This window comes from Protopterus annectens, chromosome 2.part1, assembly GCF_019279795.1.
Source record: "Protopterus annectens isolate FY-2018-M chromosome 2.part1, PAN1.0, whole genome shotgun sequence".
Classification (NCBI taxonomy): domain Eukaryota; kingdom Metazoa; phylum Chordata; order Ceratodontiformes; family Protopteridae; genus Protopterus; species Protopterus annectens.
The window spans coordinates 1,668,684,852-1,668,711,091 of record NC_056729.1 but is presented as its reverse complement, the minus strand read 5'-3'; the positions used below and the strand labels follow the sequence as shown (position 1 = coordinate 1,668,711,091).

At 43.2% G+C, this 26,240-nt stretch overlaps 1 protein-coding gene across 1 annotated transcript in view; it reads right to left on the bottom strand.

Moving 5' to 3' along the window:
• NOC2L (NOC2 like nucleolar associated transcriptional repressor) overlaps positions 1-26,240 on the bottom strand; it is a 1,272,638-nt gene that overhangs the window by 788,633 nt on the left and 457,765 nt on the right. The window contains exon 7 of the mRNA XM_044063595.1: positions 127-205. Within this exon, the coding sequence (XP_043919530.1) occupies positions 127-205 (79 nt within the window). The remainder of the gene's footprint in view (positions 1-126; positions 206-26,240) is intronic.

The window sequence follows — 26,240 nt, the reverse complement described above, 5'->3', positions numbered from 1 at the left end:
TTAAGCTTTTCTACGTTTCTTTTGCGTTCCTGATTCTTCTCTTTTTTATCACTTCTTTATTTATTTATTTTTTTAACTTCACTGTCTTCATGCAAACAAATCTCACACAAAGAAGAAAAACATTACCTGAACAACACCTCCAAGGTACATCTTGATATCCAAACGGACTTTTGACCACCGTGGGCTTGTTGAAGGCAATATCAACCTAAAAGAAAGTTTGTGAAATGCATTTGAAGACTAGACTGCACACATCACAGAAATTAGTACAGCAATGCTTATAATGTGCATGTAATGCACAGCAACACAAATCTACACCACATGCTATCTAAACAAGCCTGCTAGTCAGACTGTCACACAATGTTAGAGAGACGTATTGTAACCATGTTCAGAACACACAAACAAATGCTCAAACATCCAATAAATACAGATATTCATCTCTCGCCAGCCTCATGTGCCTCAGCTACCCCCACAGACAAGACAAAGATGACAACCGTGTGCAGAGCCTTCTATGCAGCCAAGGATAGAAGCTCCTCACACTCTGGGTGATGGTCAGTGGGAATAAAGGAAACTACAGTTGTGTACACTTACTATAAATGTAGATGTTAGAGTGTATTCACTGTTGCAGTCATCACCTGTGGGTTAACCCTGCTGTGGTAGCCCTCAGCCGGCCAGAATACCAGAGTCAATATTTTTCTGTGTCGGCTGCTGTCGCTTCCTGCCTGACGTCAGATCATGAGTGCTATAAAGAAAGGTAGCCGATGCCATTACATCAGTTTTTCTTGCCCTAACTAGTCAGAGGCCCAAGTAAATATGGCAAAGTGGTCCTGGTGGCTAAAAGCCACCGTTAGAAACTCATGTCTCCCTAAAGAAAGAAGATATAAGGGGGAAGGAAGGTGGGAAACCAGGACTGCAACAGTGAATACACTCAGACATCTACATTTATGGTAAGTGTACACAACTGTACTATGTTCCTCGTGTTTCACTGTTGCAGTCATCACCTTTGGGACATTTCCCAAACCTGAGGAGAGGGGTGGTAGGATTAGTAAGAGACCAAGGAATGGGTCAGCATGCCCTGCAGAACTGCACAGGCAAACCCTGCCCTAGCCTTAGAAAATACAGGTAGGTGGTAATGCTTGGTAAAGGTATGGACAGAAGTCCAGGTGGCAGCTTCCAGGATGTCCCTGATGGGAACTCCTCTGAGGAATGCTGTGGAAGTGGAGGATGCCCTAGTAGAATGGGTTTGAATAGACTTGGGAGGGGGGGTTCCCATGCAATCTGTAGCAGAAATGGATACAGTGTGATATCCATTTGGAAATTGTTTGTTTGGAAATGGGCTTCCCCTCTGGCCCTGGCGCAAAGCTGAGAAGTAGTTAAGTCTGTGTTCCTGAAGGGTTTAGTATGGTCCAGATAGTATCTGAGCTGTCTGTGCATGTCTAGTGAGTGAATAATTTTTTCCCCTTGTTTTGAGGGTTAAGAAAGAAGGTGGGTAGATGTATGGCCTGGTTGAGAGTTACATTAGATACCACCTTTGGCATAAAGGAGGGATTAGTCCTCAGGGAGACCCTGTCTGCATGGAAGATGATGAAGGGCTCAATGGCCATCAGTGTCTGAAGTTCGGAAACCCTTCTGACTGAGGTGATAGCTAGGAGAAAAGCAGTCTTCCAGGAGAGGTATCTTAGTTCTGCTGAAGCAGCAGGTTCGAAGGGTGGTAAAGTTAGTTTTTCCAAAAAAAAAAAATAATTCAGGTCCATGGCTGGAGTAGGTGGCCTTCTGGGAGGTCTGATATTAGAAGCCCCTCAGAGGAATTGTTTAATCAAAGTATGAGAGAACATGGGCTGTTCTTTATGAAAATGAGCTGAAATGGCTGAGGCATGGATTTTAATAGAGAAGTAGTACAGGCCACTATTAAGTAGCTCCACTAGGTAGTCCAGGATAAGAGGGATGGAGGGTTGTGAGGTATTGCCCCCTCTGGACTGGCTCCAAGAGCAGAATCTTTTCCATTTTCCTGTGTAAGATTTTCTGGTGCTAGGCCTTCTGGCCTCTGTGATAATGTCTAGGACCTGTTTGCTTAACAGGGGCCCCTTGTTTGCCTTTAGAGTATTAGCCATGCTGATAGTTTGAAAGTTTGCAAGTCTGGGTGCAGCATCCCCCCCCCTCACCTGAGTTAAGAGGTCTGAGATCAGGGGAAGCTGCCTGGAAGGTTGTAATGTCAGGCTGCGCAGTAAGGGGTACAAATGTTGTCTGGGCCAATCTGGAGCAATGAGGATGGCCTTTGGTCTCTCCTCCCTTATTTTGATCAGTACCTTTGAAATAAGAGGCAGAAGGGGGAATTTGTACACAAAGAGGGTGTTTCCAGGGGAAGGACAAGACATCCACTTTCCACGCTAGGTGGCGATACTCCCTGGTACAGAATTTGTTTCAGCTGATGGTTGAGATGCGAAGCAAAGAGATCCACCTCTGGAGTCCCCCATGCCTGAGTGATTTGTAAAAAGATTTTTCTGTGGAGCTGCCATTCTAAGTCTAAGTAAGTTTCTGCTTACATAGTCTGCCAGGGTGTTGTTGATCCCTGATAGGTACTGGGCTATCAGGTGTAATCCCATGGAAGAGGCTATCAGCTAGAGGTTCATGGCCAGCCTGCACAGAGGGTTAGATTGGGTCCCACCCTGTTTGTTGATGTACCACATTACTGTGGTGTTGTCTGTTTCAATAAGGAGAACCCCTGGCTTGAGATGGGGTTTGAAGGATGTCCGATCCTTTTGTACTGCCATGACTTCCTTCTGGGTGATGTGTAAGGGAAGGTGCTGGGCATCCCCAAAGACCTTGGGTGCATCTTCCTTCTAGGTGAGCACCCCAAGCTATGTCTGAGGCGTCGGTGGTAATGGTCTGCCCGATTGGGCAGAGGGTGAAGGAAAAACCCTTGTTCTGGACACAGGCCCCTGCCCATCAGAGAAACTCGGCCCTTATACAGTGGATCAGAGGGAGACAGGTCTCTAGAGGTTGAGAGTGCTGACACCAAAGGTTCTTTAGGTACTACTGAAGTTTTCTCATGTGAAGCCTGGTCAGAGGAATTAGAAGGATGCAAGACTATGTACCCCAAGGCTTGTAGGAACTTCCTCGCAGTGAGGTGACTTTTGGAAGCCAGCTGGGTAAAATAGAGAGGCAGGAAGCTCTGCTTTTCTGGGGATAGGAAGGCTATTTGGGATGGCGTGTCCAGCAGTGCTCCCAACAAAATGAACTTCCTGGAGGGTGTTTGCTTTGACTTCTTCTCTTTGATGGTGTACCCTAAGGAGGTTAGGAGGGTTTTGATAAAGACGAGGTCCTTCAGGAGATTTTCTATGCAATCTGCCTGAATGAGACAGTCGTCCAGGTAAGGGTAAATCTGTACATTTTTCTGTCTGCAAAAGGCTATGGCCAGGGCTAAGCATTTGGTAAATACCCTGAGAGCAGTAGATAAGTCAAACGGTAGCGCAGGGAACTGAAAGTGTCGTGAGCCTGCTCTGAACTGATGGAATTTCCTGCAGGATTCCCTTATGGGGATGGGGAGGTAGCCATCTTTTAGATCTAGGGTAACTAACCAGGCATTTTTTGTCAGCATAGGCAGCAGATGCTGCAAAGTCAGCATTTTGAAATTGGGGACCACCAGGAAGGTGTTCAGAAAGGATAGATCTGGGATGGGGCGCCAAATGCCCTCTTTTCTGGGAACAAGGAATAGTCTGGAATAAAAGCCTTTGCCTGTTTGATCTGAAGGGACAGGTTCTACTGCCCCTTGGGATATGAGAGTTTGGACTTGTTTCAATGCCTCTGCCCACTGATTTGGAGGCAAGTCTGAGTACCTTCTTAGAATTGGGAGTTCATTGAAAGAGAATTTGTACCCCTGAAATGATCTTTAAGACCCATTGGTCCTTTGTTACAGAAAGCCAATTTTCTTGGCAGCGGGACATCCTTCCTCGGTGTTTGGTGCATGAAAAGAGGGCAGAGGGGGGAAGAGGGAGTCATTGAGAGTTTTTGCCACAGAGGGATGGCTTAGAACTCCCTGCAATTGGAGTGGAAGTGGTCCACTGCTTGGTTCTCGGCTGTCCCTGGGATAGGAGCCTGGGTGGTCTGTCCCTGTGGGGCTTACCTTGCCCCTGTCTGCTAGGTGCAGGAAAGGACCAGTGTTTTGAGGGAAAATTACTGCTGAACCTAGGAGATTGTACCTGAAGGAAATCTTTTACTGTTTGCACAGATTTTGCTTTATCTTCCAACTTTTTAAGCACCTCTTCTGCTTTTACTCCAAAGCAGTCCTTATCCAAGGGTGCATCAAGTAATTTAGATTTGACATGATCACGGAGAGGTTGTTCCTTCAACCATACATGTCTCCTAATGACAGATTCTGAGACTGCTGGCCTGCTTGAGGCTTCTAGGATGTCATATCCACAGTGTAAGGAGTGTTTAGCCACTTGACAAGTAGAGTGCAGTAAATCTGCTAACTCTTTCGAATTGGCACAGTCAGGAAAGGTAGAAATATTTTGTTTTAATAGTTCCAAAGTGTGTTGTTGATACTTTAACATGTGGAACTGACAGTTGAGTGCTCTGACAGCTAAGATTGCAGAGGTGTATACTTTTTTACCCCATCTGTCCAGAGCTCTGGAGTCCTTGTTAGAAGGAACAGGATTTTTTGCAGAACTAGCCTTGGCTCCTTTTGGTCCCTGTGTAATGACCTATGGGTCTGCAGCAGGATTTTTGTACAGGCATGTGTGAGAATCCGATACTCTGTAATACTGTCAGGTGTTCTGGGAGCAGGTGGGAGGGTGTCAGGAGTTAAGTTGGAGTCATGGAAGACATCATCAACCACCTCTAAGATTGGAAGGATGGCCAAGGGTCTGTGCTGGTGCAGGTCTAGAAACTCTCTTAGTCTTTTCTTGGGGTGGGAGGTTGGCATAATGGTTAAAGTGTTCCCTTATAGATACAAGGTGCAGGGTTTGATTCTGACATGGGGTAAATGGGTAGGCTTATAACAGCCCACATGGGCAGTTAGCCTAGTACTAATATATGAATTTATGAATCTTAGACTGAGGAAAATCATGGGATTCCCAGTGGAAATGTTCCCTGAGGGTGTGAAGGATTTCCCCAAAGGAAAGATCTTCTGGTGGGGAGACGGAAGGAATGGATTCCTCTGCATCTGAATCCTCATAAGCAGTCAGAGGTTGTTGTTCCTCTTCAAAATCTGAATGAGACTCCTCAGAATCCTGATCCATCAGTATTTCAGGAGAAAGGTCTCTTTTCCTTTTAGAAGGTGTGGCCTGACTACCCCTAATAAGGGTGATAAGATCCTCCACCATTTTAATCATTTGAGCTTGGGGTGGTGGAGCAGGAGTAAAATGGTGACTAGAGGTAGTTTTCCTAAGGGTGGCCTTGCTTCTAGGCCTAAGAGTATCCACTGGTATGACAGAAACGGTAGTCGGAGGAGATGATGTCAGTTTTTGTCTAGATTTGGTAGTGAAAAAAAAACTCCACAGAAGCCAGTGCCTGCGTCGCGGCTCCAGACCCAACCAAGGAAGAGACAACCAAAGGTTCAGAAGATGAAGAAGACTTCTGCAGCATACCAGACTCCAAAAGGGTCTCAGTAGAGGTCTGCGAAGGTATCGAATTGGGCATCAGGGGCTGCAAAGGCACCTCATTAAATTCCAGAGAACTGACGACCTACTTAGAGGTAGAGTCGTTGGAAGGCTTAGCCTTGTGTGGTCTGTCTCTATCGTTATTCTTACGTTTTTTTTCTGAATGTCTACGGATTGTTGGCTGATGGACGCCATTTCAGAATGCGAAGATGGAAAACGAAAATACCTGGCTACAATAAGAGCTCTATGATGAATGGTTCTCTCGTTAGAGAGGGCACAGAACCGGCAAAGGGGAACGTTGTGGTCTGAGCCTAAACAAGTAGCGCAGTATGAATGGAAGTCTCAGTGTGGTATTTGCTTTCCACAGGCGAGACAATTGTTAACTTTTTCGGACATCGGTTAGTGCAAGAAAAAAGGATACCCTATGGGTTACTTAGCTTTAGACATTTTCAGCTGTAATTCAAACTCTGGTTGCGACCGACCAGCACACTTTCAAAATGCTTCTGATATGGGCTCCACAGCAAGAAAGACTGATGTAATGGCGTCGGCTGCCTTCCTTTATAGCACTGACAACTTGATGTCAGGAAGCAAGTGACAGCAGCCGACACAGAAAAACATTGACTCTGGTATTCAGGTCGGCCGAGGGCTACCACAGCAGGGATAACCCACAGGGGATGACTGCAAAAGTGAAACACGAAGAACATCTTAGCTCTGGCGACAATCACATTTCTAAACCACTGAAAGAAATGCAAATTATATGAAGACATCACCATAGTGACTGATTTTTCAGATCTTTTTTTTAAGCAGATCCAAAAACAAAATACTACACTTCCAAGCTGCAAGTTTTGGCTCAGGCATCAGATTTTTTAGCAATGTATACATTACAAGGTTGTAACATTACCAATGTAAAATTAACCAATCGGAACAAAGTAAGGGTCATGCTGCTAAATGCTAGGAGCTTAAACCAAAAACTGCACTCCCTAGAAGCACTTCTATCACTAGAAGATGTAGATATCTATGCAGTCACAGAAACTTGGTTCAAGGCCTCTAGAGAGTACCCTGGCTCTGCAAGGCTACAACGCCTTCCACACCTTTAGACCACAAAATGAACGTGTGAAAAACATAGTAGGAGGTATTTCAATCTATATTAGAGATAAATTCACCTCCTGTTTAGATGTTTAGACTGGACAACTGCATGGAGTTACTCCAAGTCCAGGTTATGGTGGGTAAGATCCACCATTCAAGTCGTAGCCAGTTATAGCTCCCCTCCATGGGTCGCAATGCCTACTTGACCAAACTGGAGACGATCCAAATTTTATCAAACACACTGGTTATGGGGGATTTCAATTATCCCACCATCAACTGGGAAACTTACGCTTGCCCTAACTTGCTAGCACAAAAGTTCCTTGACTTTGTTAACTGAAATGCCGTGGAACAAACTGTCAATACCCCGACAACAGAATGAACATTCTGGATCTGGTCCTCACCAATATGTCAAACAGATGCACTGCTGCAACTGCTGAACCCTCATTAGTTAAAACTGACCACAAATCAGTCAACTTCAAGCTGACACTAACAGAAGAAGTAACAAAGGGTGAAATCAGACTAAAAAACTTCACCAAGGCAAATTATACCCTCCTAGGTGAAGGTATAAATGCATTCCAAGCCTCACTCCAGACTGGAAGTGATAACTATGCCAACACTTACACTAAAGCCCTGTACAACCACTTGCATAAGTGTACAGACTCGGCTGTACCAGAAAGAATCAAAGCCAGAGTCCCAGGTAAAAACCAGCTGCCATGGTGGGCATCCAGAATTAACAAACTTTACAATAAATGCAAAAAGTTGCTGTCCAAGAAAACAAAGGCAAGGCCCCAACAAATGGAAAAGCACCCTCCTCAGCCTTAACAGGCAAATAAGAAAACCTGTCAAATCCTCCAAGGGCTCCTTTGAGAGAAACTTAGCAAGTACATCCAAGCATAACCGTAAGGCTTTTTACGTAACCTAAAGGGTAGGTCCAATGCATCTGCAGAAATAGTGGCCAATGGTATCACATACACACACACACACACACACACAGACCCCACAGAGATAGCAAACCTGCTAGCAGATAGGTCTGTTAAATATGCCACTCCCTTATCTTCTCCTAACTTGCTACAAAACCTTCTCCCAAAATGCCTCCCTACCCTACATATCTGAAAAGCCTTGTCCAAGGCAAAAAACACCGCCACTACGGGACCAAACAACATCCCAGGCTATCTCCTCAACAGGCTAGAACATGAACTAGCATCACCACTGAGTACCCTTTTCAATCACAGCTTAAGCACAGGCTTTGTTCCTGTGGAATGGAGCACAGGTGGCCTAGCAACAGACCTAGGGAATTACAGACCCATAAGCCTGACCAGCCTCGCCTGTAAGGCCATGGAATGTATCATTATGGACCTCATAAATAAAGACATAGGTGACCGCCAAACCCTGGATCCTACCCAATTTAGCTTTGTGAAGTGCAGATCCTTGTCTGTTAAATCTGGTGGATTTCTTTGAAAATGGTACCAAAGCCACTGACTAGGGCAAATCTGTGCACACAGCATACCTCAACCTGGCTAAGGCTTTCAGCACAATCCCACATTCAGGCATTAACGATAAACTTAGCAAACTGAATGTAAACCCCTTCATTGCAAGATGGGTTGCCAACTGGCTCACAAACCATACACACACTACCAAAGTGGGTGACTCCACATCAACTGGCACACCTGTTTCCATCAGGGTGCTACAGGGGTCAGTGCTGGGCCCCCTTCTGTTTGGTATATACTTCTCCAAAATTCAGGTCAAAACTAAAGGGTTGTAGCTGACCAAGTTTACAGATGACTGCAAACTAGATGCAATCAGTGAATCCCCAATGTCAGTATGCTCCAGGAAGGTCTCACGCAGACCACTGACTACTGCATTAGTCACGGTCTAAAACTGAATGCAAAGAAATGCATCATCATTCCCTTCTGTACACACAGTGTCCCCTCACACCATCAAATCAACAGCAATACCTTAAGCAACCATGAAGTGGTAAGGGACCTGGGATCACAGGTTGACTGTGACCTTAATTTCGACAACCACAAGGCTTTGAGGACACGTGTCTACTGTAGTAAGGAAAGCTATCTAAGTACAACACTTGATTAGTAAAGGATCACCTCAAGAGCAAAAGAAGTTATAACCCCCTATACTCAGCACTTATCCAGCCCATAATTGAGTATAACACTCCATTTGGCATGTACCGTACTAAGCTCCTGCAGCAATTATACCTCAGAAGTTTCTAACAAAGATCATCAAGGGGTTCCAGCATGTGCCTTACATAAGCAGGCTAAAGTCCCTGTCACTATACTCTGAAATGCATAGATTTCTATGGAGAGACTTATGCCTGGCCTACAGAGCAACCCAAGACCCAAACTTATCTAGAAATCAAATGGGTCTAGGGCTATCTGTTCCAGGGACTTAAATATGGCCTGCAACTTAAATAGGACATGCTGGACAGACAGATTTATCTTTCAGTGACTGCCACGTCTTTGGAAGAGGCTACCAATTCACGTGAAACAGAGCACCTCTATGACACTGTTTAAGAGGAACCTGGACGAGTGGATATGGCACTGTAATTTCTGTCCGGGGATAGTGCCCACAACTCTCCTGGACATGGAAAGTCATCACTATATGCAGTCTTGTGTACTGACTAGTACCTTTATGGTATTACATTTGGTTGAAACAGCTAGGCTTAAAATGACCTACAGGTCGATAGCCTAGTAATCTCCTATGATCCTACAGGCTTGAATGAGTAAAGGTAATACTGGATCTTTCTCAGGTGTTGGTGCTGCTGCCATGTACCCCAAAATTCTTAGAATGTATTTCTCTTGCAGAAGCAGAATGCAGTGGGGAGCAGGGACTGGAATTAGGTGGAGAGAACTGGTTTCTCCTGGGTAAGAAAGACTGCCATCAGTTGGATACTGGGGTCAGGGAAGGCTCCTTGAGGTTGAGGATGAACCCCATTTTTCTAGAAGTGAAACTGAGATGTAGTTGCAGAGTGTCATGGAAGGGGGCTTAGATAAAAAAGATCATCCAGGTATGGAAAATTTGTACTGCCTGGGTTCTGCAAAAGGCAATGTCTGGAACAAGATACTTTGTGAAAATCATGGAAGCGGGAAGCAGAGAACTTAAAGTGTGATGAAAAAGATGAACAGGGATATGCAGAAGTGCATCTTTCTAAAGAAATTAGATTTATGGAAAGACGAAAGGGTGAACAGTTTAAGGACAGCATACTGAAAGATGGTACTTACAGAAAGGCATTAAGATAGAATTTGCCTCCAAGTGCCTCTTGTCTGTGAACTAGGAAAAGTCTCATGTTAAAGCCATTTTTTAGGTCCAGGTGGGGCATCTGCTCTCTGTGCTCTGGATGTAAAAGATCCTGTAAGAGCAGTGGAAAGAATGAACCTGATGGGGGCGATGGTGGAGGAATTCCCCTCAATGCAGGGAGCTCCTTCCAGAACATTTCGTAACCATGTTGAATGATTGATAAGACCTAGTAATCTGTAGTGATGAAGTCCTAGGCTGAAAGGGACAGTTCGCCTTTAGGACATGAGATTTTATGGACTGAGGAAGTAGGGAGGAGGCAGAAGCTAGCCAGAGGCTGATTGGACAGGAAAAAGGTCTTTTACAGGGTTAAGACTCTCTGATCGGCTTCTCTTGAAAACTCTTCCTGGGTCGTGTCTGGTCATTTCATGGGAGCTTCTGCTCCATACGGACCAAAGGAAGTGGGTTTAGAAGAGTGAATTCTGCAATACGTATTGACTAAAGTGAGAAAAATCAGTTTGAAATCCTGGATCATTTTACTGCTTTCCTGAGAGTTTTGAAAAGCTCTGGAGCAGAGGGGCCAAACAAAAGGTCCCTCTGAAGGGATGAATCCAAAAGCCTGACCATGACATCCTCAGGGAGGCACTGAAAGTGAAGCCAAGTAAATCTGTGAACAACAACCAGTGGTTGTGGCCCCAGAAGTAACCTCTGCAGCATCATATCTGCATTTAATGGAATGCCTTGACATTTGCGTGGCTTGGCCGGTCATAAAAAAACACTTGTTGGTTAGTGTCAGAAGCCACAAAATTAGCCATAATTTTAGTGAGCTCCCCTAGAATGAACAAAAGATATTTTGCCATTTGAGTTTGGTAATTTAAGGCCTTGAAGGCCAAGGTGGCAGACTTGTAGACCTTTTTACAATACCATTCCATGATCCTACTAGCTCTGTCTGAAGGCAAAACATTAGCTGCTGGTAAAAGCTTGGGTTTACCAGTGAAGACAGGAAAAAAATCGATACAGTGTTCCTGTAAAAAACACTCAAGTCCTGAGAGACCTTATAAAACCTGTCATGCTTTTCAGGAGCTGGATTCTGGGAATCAGGAGAATTAGAAGTGGATGCAAAAGTATCCATGAAAACCTCTAAAACTGGACAGGCAGAAGAGGACATAAGAGAATATAGTACTTGACTATGTATACATATATGTACCTATGACCCCCATACCTCAAGCAAGTTGCAGTATCTTTTTTTTTGTACATCAGTAATGTGCTTGAACTCCCAATCAAAATGCTGCAAAATTTTAGTGATATTACTTCTGGAAAAACTTTCTTCAACTGGGGAAGTCAGTGGACAAGGTGTTATGAGAAGCAAGTGGAAGAGGAGAGTGGATTTGTGATGAGTATGCCAAGGAATCCTCATCTGAGCCAGATCCCTTTTCTGCCTCCTCATATGAAGACTAATGCCTCTTCTGAGGGGAGGTGGAACTGTGAGGGAGTAGACAGAAAGGGAGGTGATTTCAAGGACACAATGGCCATGTATAGGCCATATAAAAACTCAAAAACCATTCCTTCTCGAGATATCCATGTAGGAGAAACGTGCTTGTTTTTTTTTCTCCCCCCACAGGAGTAATGTCAGCCCTAACACAGCATAGTGTTCAGAACCCTGATGGATCTCTAGTAAAGTACTAGGCACTTCTTCCCTAATAAGGATTTGAGGTACACCCTCCAGTCCCTCAGAAATGATGATTCAAGATTCCACTTTCTGTACTGCAACTGTAGGTTCAGTCTCATCAGACGTGTGGGAGTCAGACACCATACTGGCCTCCTGCAGGGTTGGGGTAGCGGGTGTTGTGAAAAAATTGAAAGTACCCCAGATTCCTGCTGCATCTCAATGGCAAGGTCTGAATCAGACTGGGCAGTAAAAGATTCAGGCATGGTTTTCTTGAACTTCCTCTTAGATGTGAGCAGGATATCTGAGGCAGAAGGGTTCTGCCATCTTGGTTTGAACGAGGTGCTTCTGATGTTAGGTCTCTATGTTGGTATTTTAAGAAGAAAGCCTAGTACGAAAGTTTTCTGGAATGAACAATTGAAAGATTTTACTATTTCTGTAATTGTGTTCAGCCCCTAGGCAGAATAAACACTGGGACTGGAGGTCTTTATAAGGGATCTGCCCTACAACAGTCACACTTCCTCTCTTAGCAGACATTAAAAAATCTTTTTGCAAATAAAGAACAGAGAAGGCTCCCCAATGGGGTACTTATCCAAGTAAGTCTAGGCAATGGTAGCAACAAAGAAAAGGTGAAGAGCAGACAGACGGGACTGAAGATCCTGTGTTCAGACTGGTAGCAAAGTTGTCTGAGGATCTTAACGCTGTTACATCCACTTATGTTCACCTACACTCATGGACTGAAAACATATGCTGCACATACAGGCCTACAGAAAGTTTTTATTTCTGGAACAATGACCGGATGTTAGCTTACCCTCAGTGAGATAACCCATCAGTATTAGAATACTATGACAGTGACCCAAACAAAGACATACACTGTACTTTTGAGCCCTATTACTGGGTAGCACGGGCTGAAGTAAATGTCTGATCTCTTAAAACATGAGCTGTAGCAAATGGTTCTCCAGCAGCAAGAAAAGAAATGCAGAGTGTTTTAATTAAATTTCTAGCAGAAGAACAAAGTTGAATGTCATTCTGAAACATAAAACAGACAGCAAAAACTTCAAGAGTAACAAACTTTCACAGCAAATCTTATTCAAAGGATGCTTCATAGGTGAGAACTAAAAAAAATAAATAAATAATCTAAACAACTAAAACCTTAAAATAAACAGCTGACTAAAACAAAAAGTATATTAAAAAAGCTGTAAGCAAATGGCTTAACAAAATAATACACTTTACTAAAACAAACACAAATGCAACTGGTAAGTGCTTTCATTCTAACATGAGCTTCATCAGACCAAGTTGCCCATTCAAAACATCAATCAATAAATGCTTTAATTAAAAATCACGACTCATTTACTTCAATTGTTTAACCCCTTCCTTCTCAAAACAACCTTAAAAATTGCCCTGTCATTAATTCCTGGATGCACACAGGCATTAAAGCCTGATCTGCTAACAATCTTCTTTCCAAACCAAATCTTCCTCTGCATCCCACCTGGAATTATAATTTTTGACCTGATCAATTATAGAAAATTTATAAAATACTTTTTGATTAGAATGACACAAAACCACATTTAGCTAGAGTGTTAGTTAATTCCTTCTTCTCCACTGCTCTCAAATGCTCACAAATCTTAGTAAAAAAAAACATAATAGTTCTTCCTACAAAACTCACATAATGCCACATATACCACAACTTTGGACTTGCAATCAAACTTATAAAGCAAATTAACTTCACAATTCCTAGCCACTATAAAAACCTTTTCTCCTTCTAACACATTTGCAATAATTACAACTATGGGATCTAAACATCTCCTTAACTTGACATCTACTTAAATTATTCCCATTACGTCTAAAAACATGCTTTGCAAATTCTTCCCTCTTTTAGTTTCAAAAACTGGAGCATTTCCAATTATTTTATTAATATCTTGAAAGTTAATCAGAAATTTGCAATTATTTCTAATTTTCCTAATATTAAAATCATCTATGGAATTAGGACATAGACAAGCTAAAATATAATTTTTACTATTACCTGTGCTAAATTGTTCCCCATCAGTGGCTCCCAAACCATCCTTAGCCATTGACACCCTTCCTGAAATAACGTTATTCACTGCCTCATCTAGCAACCCAGGTGGGTACCCTCTAGCATAGAATTTCTTTCTAAGCACTTCACGTTCTTCCTTAAAATGGTCATCATCGGTTAATCTATTTACCCTATCAAACTGGCGATTAATATTCTTTTATTATTATTATTTAAATTCTGCTAAATTTTAAAGAGCATTTTTTTTTAGAAGTAATGGGAATAATTTAAGTAGATGTGAAATTAAGGGGATGTTTAGATGTCATAGCTGTAATTATTGCAAAACACATGTTAGAAGAGGAAAAGGTTTTTAACAGTGGCTAGGATTTATGAAGTTAATCTGTTTTATAAGTTTGATTGTAAGTCCAAGTTTGTGGTATATGTGGCATTATGTGGGCTTTGTCCCGCATTTTATATAGGAAGAACTATTAGTTTTTTTTTACTAGGATTTATGAGCGGTAGAGAAGAAGAAATTAACTCAAGCTCTAGCTAAACGTGGTTTTGCATCATTCTAATCAAAAAGTATTTTATAAATTTTCTATAACTTATTAGGTCAAAAATTACGATTCCATGTGGGACACAGAGGAAGATTTGGATTGGAAAGAATATTGTTGTTGTGACACTGCCAGCCCAGCTATCTGGAATTTTGTAAATAACTCTGTCATTTGTGAAAATTGACATGATTTATACAGAACTGTATGTTATGTATTGAGCTTCAAGAATGTAACCACAGCATACCCTAGTGGAACATAGAGGATTAACTTACAAAACTTCAAGAAAATAAGTTGACATTCAGTGCTTTACAATGTGCTATAAAAGTTGGTTTCAATGCAGCAAGCAGACAATGTCTAGAGCTAGAAGTTTTTTTCTGTCTGAAAAGAAAAGTAATGTTTAAAATGTAAACTGTTTGATTGCTTTATGACTTCCTAGCAGCTACACAGTTCTGAGCAAAGATCGCAGAGATGTGTGTTTCTCATATAGAGATGTTAAAATTCTATTCGTTTCTGGTTTATCCTGGGAACTGAAGTCAGGTGACAAAAAGTGATGTCATCCAGGCTAACCCAGCAGTAATGTTTGATATTAATTTGGAGACTCAGAGAGACTGGGCATTTTGTATTTGACCTGGAAACATCCATCATCACCACTATCTGCACTTCCCTTGCTAACAGTAAGTAACCAAGGTACAGTAATTTCTTTTAGATATAGATAGGAATATAGTAAAGATTAGTTTAGATGTTTTCTGTATTTATTTGAGACTGTCCTGCAATCTTGTTTTTAAATATTTCTGTGATTTTGAACTCTGAAGTAACTGTGTTGATTGAACGAGTATTGTCTTATTCTTTTATTATTATTAAATACATTTAAACCTATCTTTGTGGCCGATATTTGAGAGACATATTTAAGCTCTTAGAGTACTTGCATATGTATGTGGTGACACTGTGAAGGCCACTCCTAAATAGTCTTGCAAGTCTTGTTTAACACTACCATTTGGATTATTAGTAACATTACACAGTAGGATTGGGCACCCTTTGTAAGGGCCTTATAGTAGCGGATAGGTAGGGGTTGGTGGCAGTGATAACTACCTTATAGTCTGGGCAGAAGGGGGCATAGCTGGTAAACCTGTGCCAGCCCTTCCCAGGTATGTGTGGATTTAAATAGAAACTAAGTCGCAAATTGTGTGTGTGTGTGTGTGTGTGTGTGTGTGTGTGTGTGTGTGTGTGTGTGTGTGTGTGTGTGAGTGAGAGAGCGCTACATGGGCAGGGGACACGAAGCACTGGTTGGATAGAGAGGGTACTGGAGGTCTTGACTTGGCCCCTCAGCTGAGATCTTAACCCTATAGCTGTGCCAGTGGGAAGTCTTACTGAGGATCTGGAGAAAAAGGGAGAAACCAGCCCCAGACTGACTGTGATCTCTGTGTAGTCTTAAGGGAAATTGTACAAATTGTACATTATTGCGGGTGTACTTGTCATCCTCCTAATGTGTACGTCCCTCAATGTTGCCAGTGGTGAGGATTGAGGCTCCTTGATTATTGGGCCAGTGCAGGGGTGTCACATATTAATTGGTTAGCAGTGGTGGGATATCCACATTACATATTAATTGCTTGACAGTGGTGAGTAAGCCACATCACATATTAACTGGCTTGTAGTGATGTGGATACTGAATTCTTGTAGCCTGTGTACAGTGGTCACTGAAGGTGTTTGCACTCTCAATCAGCCGCACAGTGAACATTCAGAGTTCATATCACAATTGTTTTATTTTTTTTTTTTTGTTAGCTTAGTCAGGGACAGCAGGCACGCATGTCAGCAGAGGAGTATGGCAAGCTGACAAGGCGCCAGTTGGCGGAATGTGACAGTCAAAAGGACTGGTGCACACCAACCTGACTAAAGTAGACATGACTGCAGCTTTAGTCAACTGCGTCACAGAATAGCAACCAGGAGGACAATCAGACTGGCCGTGGAGATGTACAACTCAGAAAATGGATAGCTCAGCCTTTCCACAGAGCACTTAGAAATCAGTTTGGAGTTAAAGAGACTTGAACTGGAGGCCAAGCACTTGGAAATAAAAGCACCAGAGAAACTGATGCGTCTTGAGGCTGAGGAAAATGGGAAACTGAGATGGCTGGAGGCTGAGGAGAAGGACAGGCAGAGGCAACATGAAAAGGAGATGCTGACTCCTCGACAGAGTCATGGAGGTAATGGGGAAGGGAGTAACTGAACCCCAGAAGCAACAAAGGCCAGTAAATTTCTTCCACAATTTACAGAGGGGGATAATTTTGATAGTTTCATTCATATGTTTGAGAGGGTATGTAAACAGTATAACGTTGACCAAGGGCTCTGGGTATGGCTCCTAACCCCCTTACTCCATGGTAAAGCTGTAACTGTTACTTCTAAACTGTCTGATACTGATTATTTAAATTACAATATTGCAAAAAGAAAAACTGCTAGAATGTTTTAAGTTAACACCTGAAGCTTATAGGAATAAGTTTTGTGAGCATAGACGAAAGGCAGATGAAAGTGTGTGTGAATATATTGCTGAACTAAGCACTTATTTTCATAGGTGGGTGAGTGGATGTCAGAGGTCACCACTTTTGAAGGGCTGGTAGACCTTTTGGTGAGGGAACAAGCCCCTAGCACTTTGCCTGAGGACATGAGGATCTGGTTAGCTGACAGACAATGCAATACTGCAGACGAGTTGGCGAAGAAGGGGAAAACTATATCTAGCAAGCCAGGCATCACTGCACAGGGAAGGGACACCCAGTGCTGCTCATGAGTTTAAGGGAACCCATGGTGGGCATCCCAGACTGCTCCAACAGAGTCCACCAGTAGCAGGGGAAGCCACTAGTCCAGGTACACATCCAGGTCCAAGGGTTAAGTGTTTTAAATGCAACCAGTGGGGCCATGTAGCATTACAGACATCCACGGAGACAAGGTGGGGAAACAAAAGGTGGGAGAGAGCCAGTTAAGTGAGAATGACAAAATGCCAGCAGTAAGTTGTCTCAAGACAACAAGGGTACAAAACTACCACAACAGGTTAAATCCTATCTTAGCAAATGGGAAAGAGACCATTGCTAGGAGAGAAACAGCTCTGAACTAACCATTGTGAAGCTGCAATGGTTACAGAGGAGCACTACTTGCCTGGGCTGTCTACTCCAGTCAGAGCTTTAGGGGGGAACCCCATTCAAAATACCTTTGGCTAGGGTTCACCTTGACTGGGAGGGTGGAAAAGGAAGCCAGCAAGTAGGTGTGTTTGAGGATATCCCTGCAGATGTCCCGATAGGGAATGATTTTGATAATGCAGTACCATGTGTGCATGCACTTACATGCAGTCAGGCTTGGAGGCAAGCATGTGGGTCTGGTAGCCTGCAGGAGACCCAGACAGGCTGCACACTTGCAGCCAGGACTGGTGAGGTGGTTACTTCAGGGAGGGAGCTACCCTGTAGCAGTGAGACTGAAGGTGAGCCACAGCTGCTTCTGGATACTGATGTTCCCTTGGACAGAGTGACTGCAAGGGCAGAGGTGAGTAGTAGTACACAGGCTGACAGTGAGGCACCGCTGTCAGAGGATGCCAGACTTCCTGTGGAAGGGGAGCTAGGAAGGGTTAACTAAGAGAGAATTGAAAAAGGCCCAGCTCTCAGACACTACATTACAAGGCCTGAGGGAGGTAGCTGGTGAGGTACCGGATTCTCAAGGGAAGGGGGAATCTGTATACCGGGACAAAGGGTTACTGTATAGAGAGTGGACCCCTGAGGGAGGGTGAGAGAATACAGCAGTTGGTAGTGCCCAGAGCCTACCATCTGGCACTTCAAGCCATTGCCTATGATATTCCCTTTGCAGGTCGTATGGCCATAACGTACGAAGAGACGTATTATGCATAACTTCTATTGGCCTGGGATTTCCAGAGACGTAACAGGGTACTGCAGGACCTGTGAGCAGTGCCAAATGGTAGGGAAGGCATGAGACAAAGTGAAAGCTTCACTGATGCATTTGCCTGTGACTGATGAGCCATTTCAGAGGGTAGCTATGGATACTGTGGGGGCCTCTGAGTACCAAAGTTCCACAGGGAAAAATTATATCCTAGTGGTAGTAGATTATGCTACCAGATACCCTGAGGCAGTGCCTCTGTCCTCCATTGAGGCAGAAAAGGTGGCAAATGCTTTGTTAGAGACTTTGAACAGGGTAGGTTTCCCAAAAGAAATACTGCCAGAGGTGCCAATTTCATGTCAGACCCACCCACGTCTCTGACCTGGAAACATCCATCATCATCACCATCTGCACTTGCCTTGCTAATAGTAAGTAACCAGGGTACAGTAATTTATTTTAGATATAGACAGGAATATAGTAAAGATTAATTTAGATGTTCTCTGTATTTATTTGAGACTGTCCTGCAATGTTGTTTTAAATGCTTCATACGAGTTTGAACTCTGAAGTAACTGTGTTTGTTTTCTGAGTATTGTCTTGTTCTTTTATTATTTATTATTAAATATATTCAAACCAATCTTTGTGGCTGATATTTGTGAGACATATTTAAGCTCTTAGAGTATTTGGATATGTATGTGTTGACACTGTGCAGGCCACTCCTAAATAGCCTTCCAAGTCTTGGTCAACAATAGGATTGGGCACCCTTTGTAAGGGCCTTATAGTAGCGGATAGGTAGGGGTTGGTGGCAGTGATAACCATCTTATAGTCTGGGCAGAAGAGGGCATAACTAGTAAACCTGTGCCAGCCTTCCCCAGGTGTGTATGTGTTTGTAAAGAAACCAAATCTCAAAGAGCGAGAGAGAGTGTGAGTGGGAGTGTGAGTGTGAGTGTGAGTGTGTGTTTCAGCTACTTGGACAGGAACACAAAGCACTGACTGAATAGACAGGGTACTGGAAGCCTTGGCTTGGTCCCTCAGCTGAGATCTTAACCCTACAGCTGTGCCAATGGGGAGTCTTATTGGGGATCTGGAGAAAGAGGGAAAAACCAGCCCCAGACTGACTGTGATCTCTGTGTGCTATTAAGGAAAATTGTACTTTACTATGTCTTTACAATTGTCCTCCCACTGTGTACATCCCTCACTGTTGCCAGTGGTGAGGACTGAGGGTCCTTGATTACTCGGCCAGTGCAGGGGAGTCACAGTTGGCAGATCAGACTTATTGCCTGTGTGTATCCAGGACAGGGAAATTTTTAAGGTTGTTTTGAGAAGGAAGGGGTTAAAATCACTGAAGTAAATGAGTCATGTGATTTTTAATTAAAGTACTTATTGACTGTTATTCTGAACGGGCAATTTGGTCTGATGAAGTTCATGTTAGAACGAAACCGCTTACCAGTTGCATCTGTTTGTTTTAATAAAGTGCATTATTTTGTTATTAAGCAGCTTGCTTTCAGCTTTTTTAATATAATACAAAGAGTCTAACAAGAAACTACTACTAATGCACAAATGCAATAAAACTAGAACTGAAAAGTTGTAACACCATACTCTGTTCTGTGGCAGGAGTGAAATGAAGCTGAAAGTCTACTTCTGTAATGTTTGAATCTACTGCAAGCAACAACATAGAGTAAGATGCCCAAAGTCAATAGCTAGGGGAAAGGGAAGCATGCTCAGTATATCACCATATTGCAACAAACTGGGATTATACCACCCCCCAACACCTAAACCATTTATTAGGTAACTGAGCAAGTGGGCTGTTCAGGGACCCTTTGCAGCAATGACATAGGCCATAAAAAATTAGTTCATTTACTCTACACAGGCACATAAGGTATACACATAAGGCAAAGACATTACAAAGACTATTCACAGAACATTTTACACATATGCTCTGTGCATTTAAACTAAGACTATAAAACAATGCAGATAATTTATGTCATGACGGATTCAAAGGATACTTGCTGAAAGGAAAAAATGGGTTTCCCTACAACAGTGATGTGTACTGTGGAGGGTATACCATTCATTCACCGATGTACATTGCTTCTAAAATTTACTAGAAAGAGACAGACTCATTCACAGTCAGAGCAACATAATACAAAACAAAGATCATTTAATAATTATCTGCCGTCACTGAAATTCACAGCACAATACCAGTACCGCAGTTATATTTGCAGGTGTGATGCTGAAGACCCAGTTTGTGGAAGACTTGTGATATCAGTGGGTCTGGCAAGGAAGGTGTGAATGCTGGGTGCCAGTATAATAGCTTTTCTTCTCTGGAAGGGTGGGTTTAGCTTCAGACAGTGCATGTGCTCCCTCTACTGATGACAATGAGAGTTGCAATTAGAGAACACATGTCAGTCAAAATGAGAAAGAAGAGCTACACTACTCCGCATCGCAGTGCGATGTGTCCCACTCATGGATGGGTTTCCTAGGCTGTCTGAAATGAACCCAAGCTGAACTGACACTGCCATAACAACCAAACGCCTGTCAAAAAATGGGAAAGCAGGACTGGCTCAGTAGTTTGCGTACTTTCAAGGCAAACAGGTTTGCGTGTATCTGCAATGCATGCGGTCTGGGAGACTGCTGATCGCCTAGCTTAATTTCTCCAGTAGCACTGCCAGGTGAAGTGACTTGTTCAAGGTCACACCGCAAGTAAATGTTTGCTGAAAGAATCAACTCCTTCTGTTAACACCTCATAGCCATGATCCTCTACACTAACTGCCGTAGTTAGAAATAAATCAACCACTTCAGCACATATCTCACAACTTTAACAAAGGCTCACTGTGAGAAAAAGGATCTCAATTTCAGTACACCAGACCACTCCAAAAAAAAAAGTTTTAGTGAGTGGTGATTCCACAGTGAGAGAGAGAGAATTCTCTACTCACAAGGCTGGACAAAGACAGGGCGACAATGACTTGTCTTTCGGATACCATGATCTCAAATTTCTCAAGGGTACTTGGGACCCTTGCACCAGACAAATATAACCATGACATGGTAGTTGCCCATGGAGAAGGACTGAGATTAATTACCTGAATCAAAAAAGCTGGAAGGAGATGCACAGAGAGAGACTGTTTATGTCACAAATGCAGGCAAGACCCTGATACTGAGTGGGACCCCCTTTTCTCTACCAGTGATGCCTAGGTACAAAGAAATGATTACTGGCTTCAACAATTGGCTAAATAACTTGTATTAGTCTAGAGGGATCAAATATGTGTTAGCATGGAATAAGGCTGCTGGACAGTCCTACTTGTTTTGCAAAAAAAGGATGATTTGCACTTTTGTTCAAAGGTCTTCGCATACTAGCTAAAGTCTTTTGCTGCCTCCAGAGTGCCTTTTTTTGGCAAAGTTCAGTTAAGTAACATTCCAATACAGTACACATACCAATATGAAAACAGGATCAGATTAAGGTGGCTTTGCTCAATGTCAAAAATCTAAATAACAAGCTTCCCTACAAGTCAGGCATTCCTGCATTGGGAAGGTATCCATATATATGTGTAATCACTAAAACATAATTTAAATGCTCAGACTCCCTACACACCTAGGTTTAGTGCCTACCACACCTTCAGATCCAATGGCAACTGAGTGATGTATCCATATTTGTCAGAGACCATATCACCTTGAGACAGATTCCCAGAGACCCACAAACTGAACTTATTAATATCCAAATCCCAGTAAACAAAATCAACTATCGTTTTCTTGCCTACTACATGACCCCTTCCATGACTGTAGAAGTCTAAGTTAGGTTCCTAAACATCATGGATGAACTCCCCCATAAATAAGAACTTGGTGAAATAAGATTCTGAGAGACTAACTAGAGCACCTACAACCATCAACATAGGATACGTGTATAAGTTTTTAGACCTAACAAATAAAAATTAACTGAACCAAGTTGTAACTAGCCCAACTTCTGGCAGACAAGTTTAGTGCAAACTTCACCCCCCTCTCACCCCCTAAAGGGCCCATAACTATACCAGGAAAATGTAGGGCCCCATCAATCACCGACACACAGGTTAAAACAGCCCTATCCAAAGCCAAAAACACAGCTTCAATGGGACTGGACGGTGTCCCAGGCTGTGTCTTACAAAGAGCTCCAAAATGAACTAACCCCTCACCTAAACACACTGTTCAAACTCAGCCTCTCTACAGGCTACGTACCCACAGAGTGGCACACAGCAACAGTTATCCCGCTCCACAAAGGTGGAGCCACAACGGACCCCGGGAACTATCGCCCTATAATCCTGACTAGCCTGGTCTGCAAGGCTATGGAGCGCATCATCATGGAATTCATTAACAGACACACTGGGAACCTCCAAACCTTGGACCCTACCCAGTTTGGCTTTGTTAAGGGCGGATCATGCCTCCTAAACCTGTTGGACTTCTTTGAGATGGTTACCAAGGCATTAGACGAGGGAAAGGAGGTCCACACAGCCTACCTAGACCTCACAAAGGCTTTCACACCATTCCCCATTCTAGTATTATAGACAAGCTCACCAGCTTGAACATAAACCCCTACGTCACGAGAGTCAACTGGTTCATGGATAGAACCCACAAAGTGAGAGTTGCAGGCTCTACGTCAGACTCTAAACCAGTTACAAGTGGCGTCCCCCAGGGTTCAGTCCTAGGACCCCTCCTGTTCGGTATACACTTCCCAGAGGTACAGACAAGCATAGGAGGACTATGGCTGACCAAGTTTGCAGACGACTGCAAACTAGGGGCCATAATTGATTCTCCGGCTGATGCAGACACTCTCCAGATGGGTCTCACCGAGATGGATACCTGGTGTCAAAATCATGGCCTCAAGCTAAATGCCAAAAAGTGCATAGTCATCCCCTTTGGAAAAAAACAAAGTATCCATGAACTACCACATAGGTGGTAGTCCCCTAAATGCAGAAAAATGTAATAAGGGATCTGGGGACCCAAGTAAATAGTAATTTCTCCTGTGATAATCATATTGCCAAGGTGGTTAGAAAATCCTTCTATGTGGCCCACCTAATCACAAAAGGGTTTGCATCTAGAACAAAAGAGGTTATTGTGCCTCTCTACTCATCACTCATTAGACCCACCATAGAATACAATTCCCCATTTGGGATGTACCTTACAAGACACCTATAACAGCTGGAAAGACCACAAAAGTACCTCACCAAGAGGATTACAAGAAACTCCAGCTGCACTCGGTTGCATACCACTTACTCAGACGTGATCTCTGCCTGACGTACAAGGCCATGTCCAACCCAGAATTGATGGACATGCTCCACCTAAAAAAAAACAAACCCGGAGAGCCACACGCTCTAGAGATATAAACCTCACCACAACGATAAATAGGACATGCGGGAGGGATAGATTCCTATCCCAGAGACTCCCCATGCTTTGGAACAGGATTCCAATATACATCAGGCAGAGCCCCTCACTAACACTCTTCAAGAGAAACCTTGACGGGTGGATGGGAAACAAAAAATTACCCCGGGGATCACTGCAGTGGCTCTGCTGGACAGTGGCACAGGCAACTAATGGCTCTGCTGGACAGAGGCACAGGGAACTAATCTAAGGGGGTGGCGAAAGCCAACACATTCTGGCTAGGCTTATAAATGCTCTTGGGCAAATACCCTAGTACTTACCTATGAACCCAACCTATGAACTAGAGAACACAATATTCTTGACCTGGTATTTACAAACGTCACCACATCATGAGCATCTCTCCTAGTCAATCCCTCTCTGATTAACATGAACCACAGGCTAGTAACTGTTTCCCCTCAAACTATCTAAACCCCCTGAAACCAATTCATCAGAATTCAAAGGCTTCAAGTTCACAAATCTCCTCAAATTCTGTGAAGAAGTCTTAAAATTCACTTATAGCATCACCCTGGACGCTGCATTAGCAGATATTTACAAAATACTTTTATACTCACATAAATAAATGCATAGAATTGGAAGTCCCACCCAAATCTAAATAAAACGAGAATTTTAAAAGCAAATCACCCTTGTGGTCCACTGACAACTAAAATCTACAATAAAAGAAACACAGAGTATACAGCATATCTAAGGACCCTCCATATATCAATAGAAATGTACACAGAGTATACAGCATATCTAAGGACCCCCCATACATCAATGGAAATGTAAGGAAATGGACTTGATTTTAAAAAGACCACTAGATCTACTAAGGCGGCTCATGAACTTAGGCTGGCATCTAAAACAGAGGACAATAATAAAAACATCTTTCATTATGTTAGAAAAAGTACAGTTGTGTACCTACCATAAATGTAGATGTTCGAGTGTATTCACTGTTGCAGTCATTACTCTTGGGTTATCCTGCAGGCAGGCCACCCGCAGTCGGCCAGAATTCCAAAGTCTAGGTCCGGCGTCGGTTGCTGTCGCCTCTTCCCTGACGTCACTGCGCCAGGGGTATAAAAGATGCAGCCAACGCCATTTTCTTCAGTTTTTCTTTCCCCAGATGTCAGGTGCTCCAAACAGGTAGGCTGAAAAATATAGCAATAAGAAATGCATGCACAAAAATAACATTTCCTTCATCTACAAGCAAAAACACCAAAAAGGTTGTATAGAATAGAGAAGTGCAGATAAGTCCCAGCAAAGAGAAGGGGGATGGTGGGTGGGTAACCTGGATTGCAACAGTGAATACACTCGAACATCTACATTTATGGTAGGTACACAATTGTACTATGGTTTATCGTGTTTCACTGTTGCAGTCAATGCTCTCGTGTTGAATCCCAAAGCTGAGGATGGGTGGCTGGGCTAAATAGGATTAGGAGAGGCTATGAGGCCCTGCAGAACTGCAGTGGCGAAGCCTGCTCTGGACTTAGAGTAGAGAGGCAAGTGGTAGTGCTTTGTAAAGGTGTGCACTGAACTCCAAGTTGCAGCCTCTAAGATTTCTTTGGTTGGTACTCCTCTGAGGAAGGCTGCTGAAGTGGCTGCTGCTATGGTGGAATGAGGCCTAATGCCCTTAGGCACTGATTTGCCATGCTGAGAATAGCAGAAACAGATGCAATGGCCTATCCATTTAGAAATAGTCTGTTTTCATATAGCCTTTCCTTGTGATCCTGCAGCATATGACACTAAAAGTTGTTCAGTCTTTCTGAAAGCTTTAGTTCTGTCCAAGTAGAAGCGTAACTGCCTGTGTATGTCCAAAGAATGCAGACTTTTCTCACCCTTGTTCTGTGGATTTGGGTAAAAGGTAGGCAAGTGAATGGTTTGATTGAGGGCCACACTGGACACCACCTTAGGCATAAATGTAGGGTTTGTCCATAAGAGAAACCCTGTCTGGATGAAAAATGATGAAAGGTTCCACAGCCATGAGTGCTTGTAACTCCGAGACTCGCCTTGCAGAGGTTATGGCTAGGAGCAGAGCCATTTTCCAGGATAAGAATTTAATATCCGCTGCTGATGCTCGCTTGAAAGGAGGCAGTGTGAGTTTTTCCAAAACATAATTGAGGCCCCATGCCGGAATTGGTGCTCTCCTTGGAGGTCTAATATTTTTGGCCCCTCTGAGGTACTGCCTTATTAAAGGATGAGAAAAGATAGGTGGTTCCGTATTGTAATGTGTAGAAATGGCACAGGCATGAATCTTAATTGATGAGAAAGGCATCTCAGTTAGGTATTGTAAAATCTGAAGAATATTTGGTACAGACGTGTCAATGCCTTGTTCCTGGTTCCAAGCACAGAAATCTCTTCCATTTTTCTGCATAAGATTTTCTGGTACTGGGCATCCTGGCCTCTAAGATAACATCCATAACAGCTTTTGAAAGAGGAGTTTTCTGAATGGCTACATTATGCACCATGCTGCCAGATTTAAGGTCCTGAGTTGGCTGTGCAAGATCTGATTGTTTTGTTGGGTCAGCAAGTGAGAAGTTTGAGGCAATAACCATGCTGGACCTTGAGACAAGCTCTTTAGGATTGGGTACCAGTGCTGGCATGGCCAGTCCGGCGCAATCAGAATCATTTTTGCTTCTCTTGTCTGACCTTTAGGAGTACTCTGGGAAGGAGAGGCAGAGGAGGAAAAGCATATACTGTTAGATTTTTCCAGCTGAATGATAGGGCGTCCACTTTCCATGCTTGCTTGTGGTAAATCCTTGTGCAAAATCTCTGCAACTGACAGTTGTGAGGGGAGACAAATAGATCTATGCCTGGGCATCTCCATTTCCTTACTATCATCC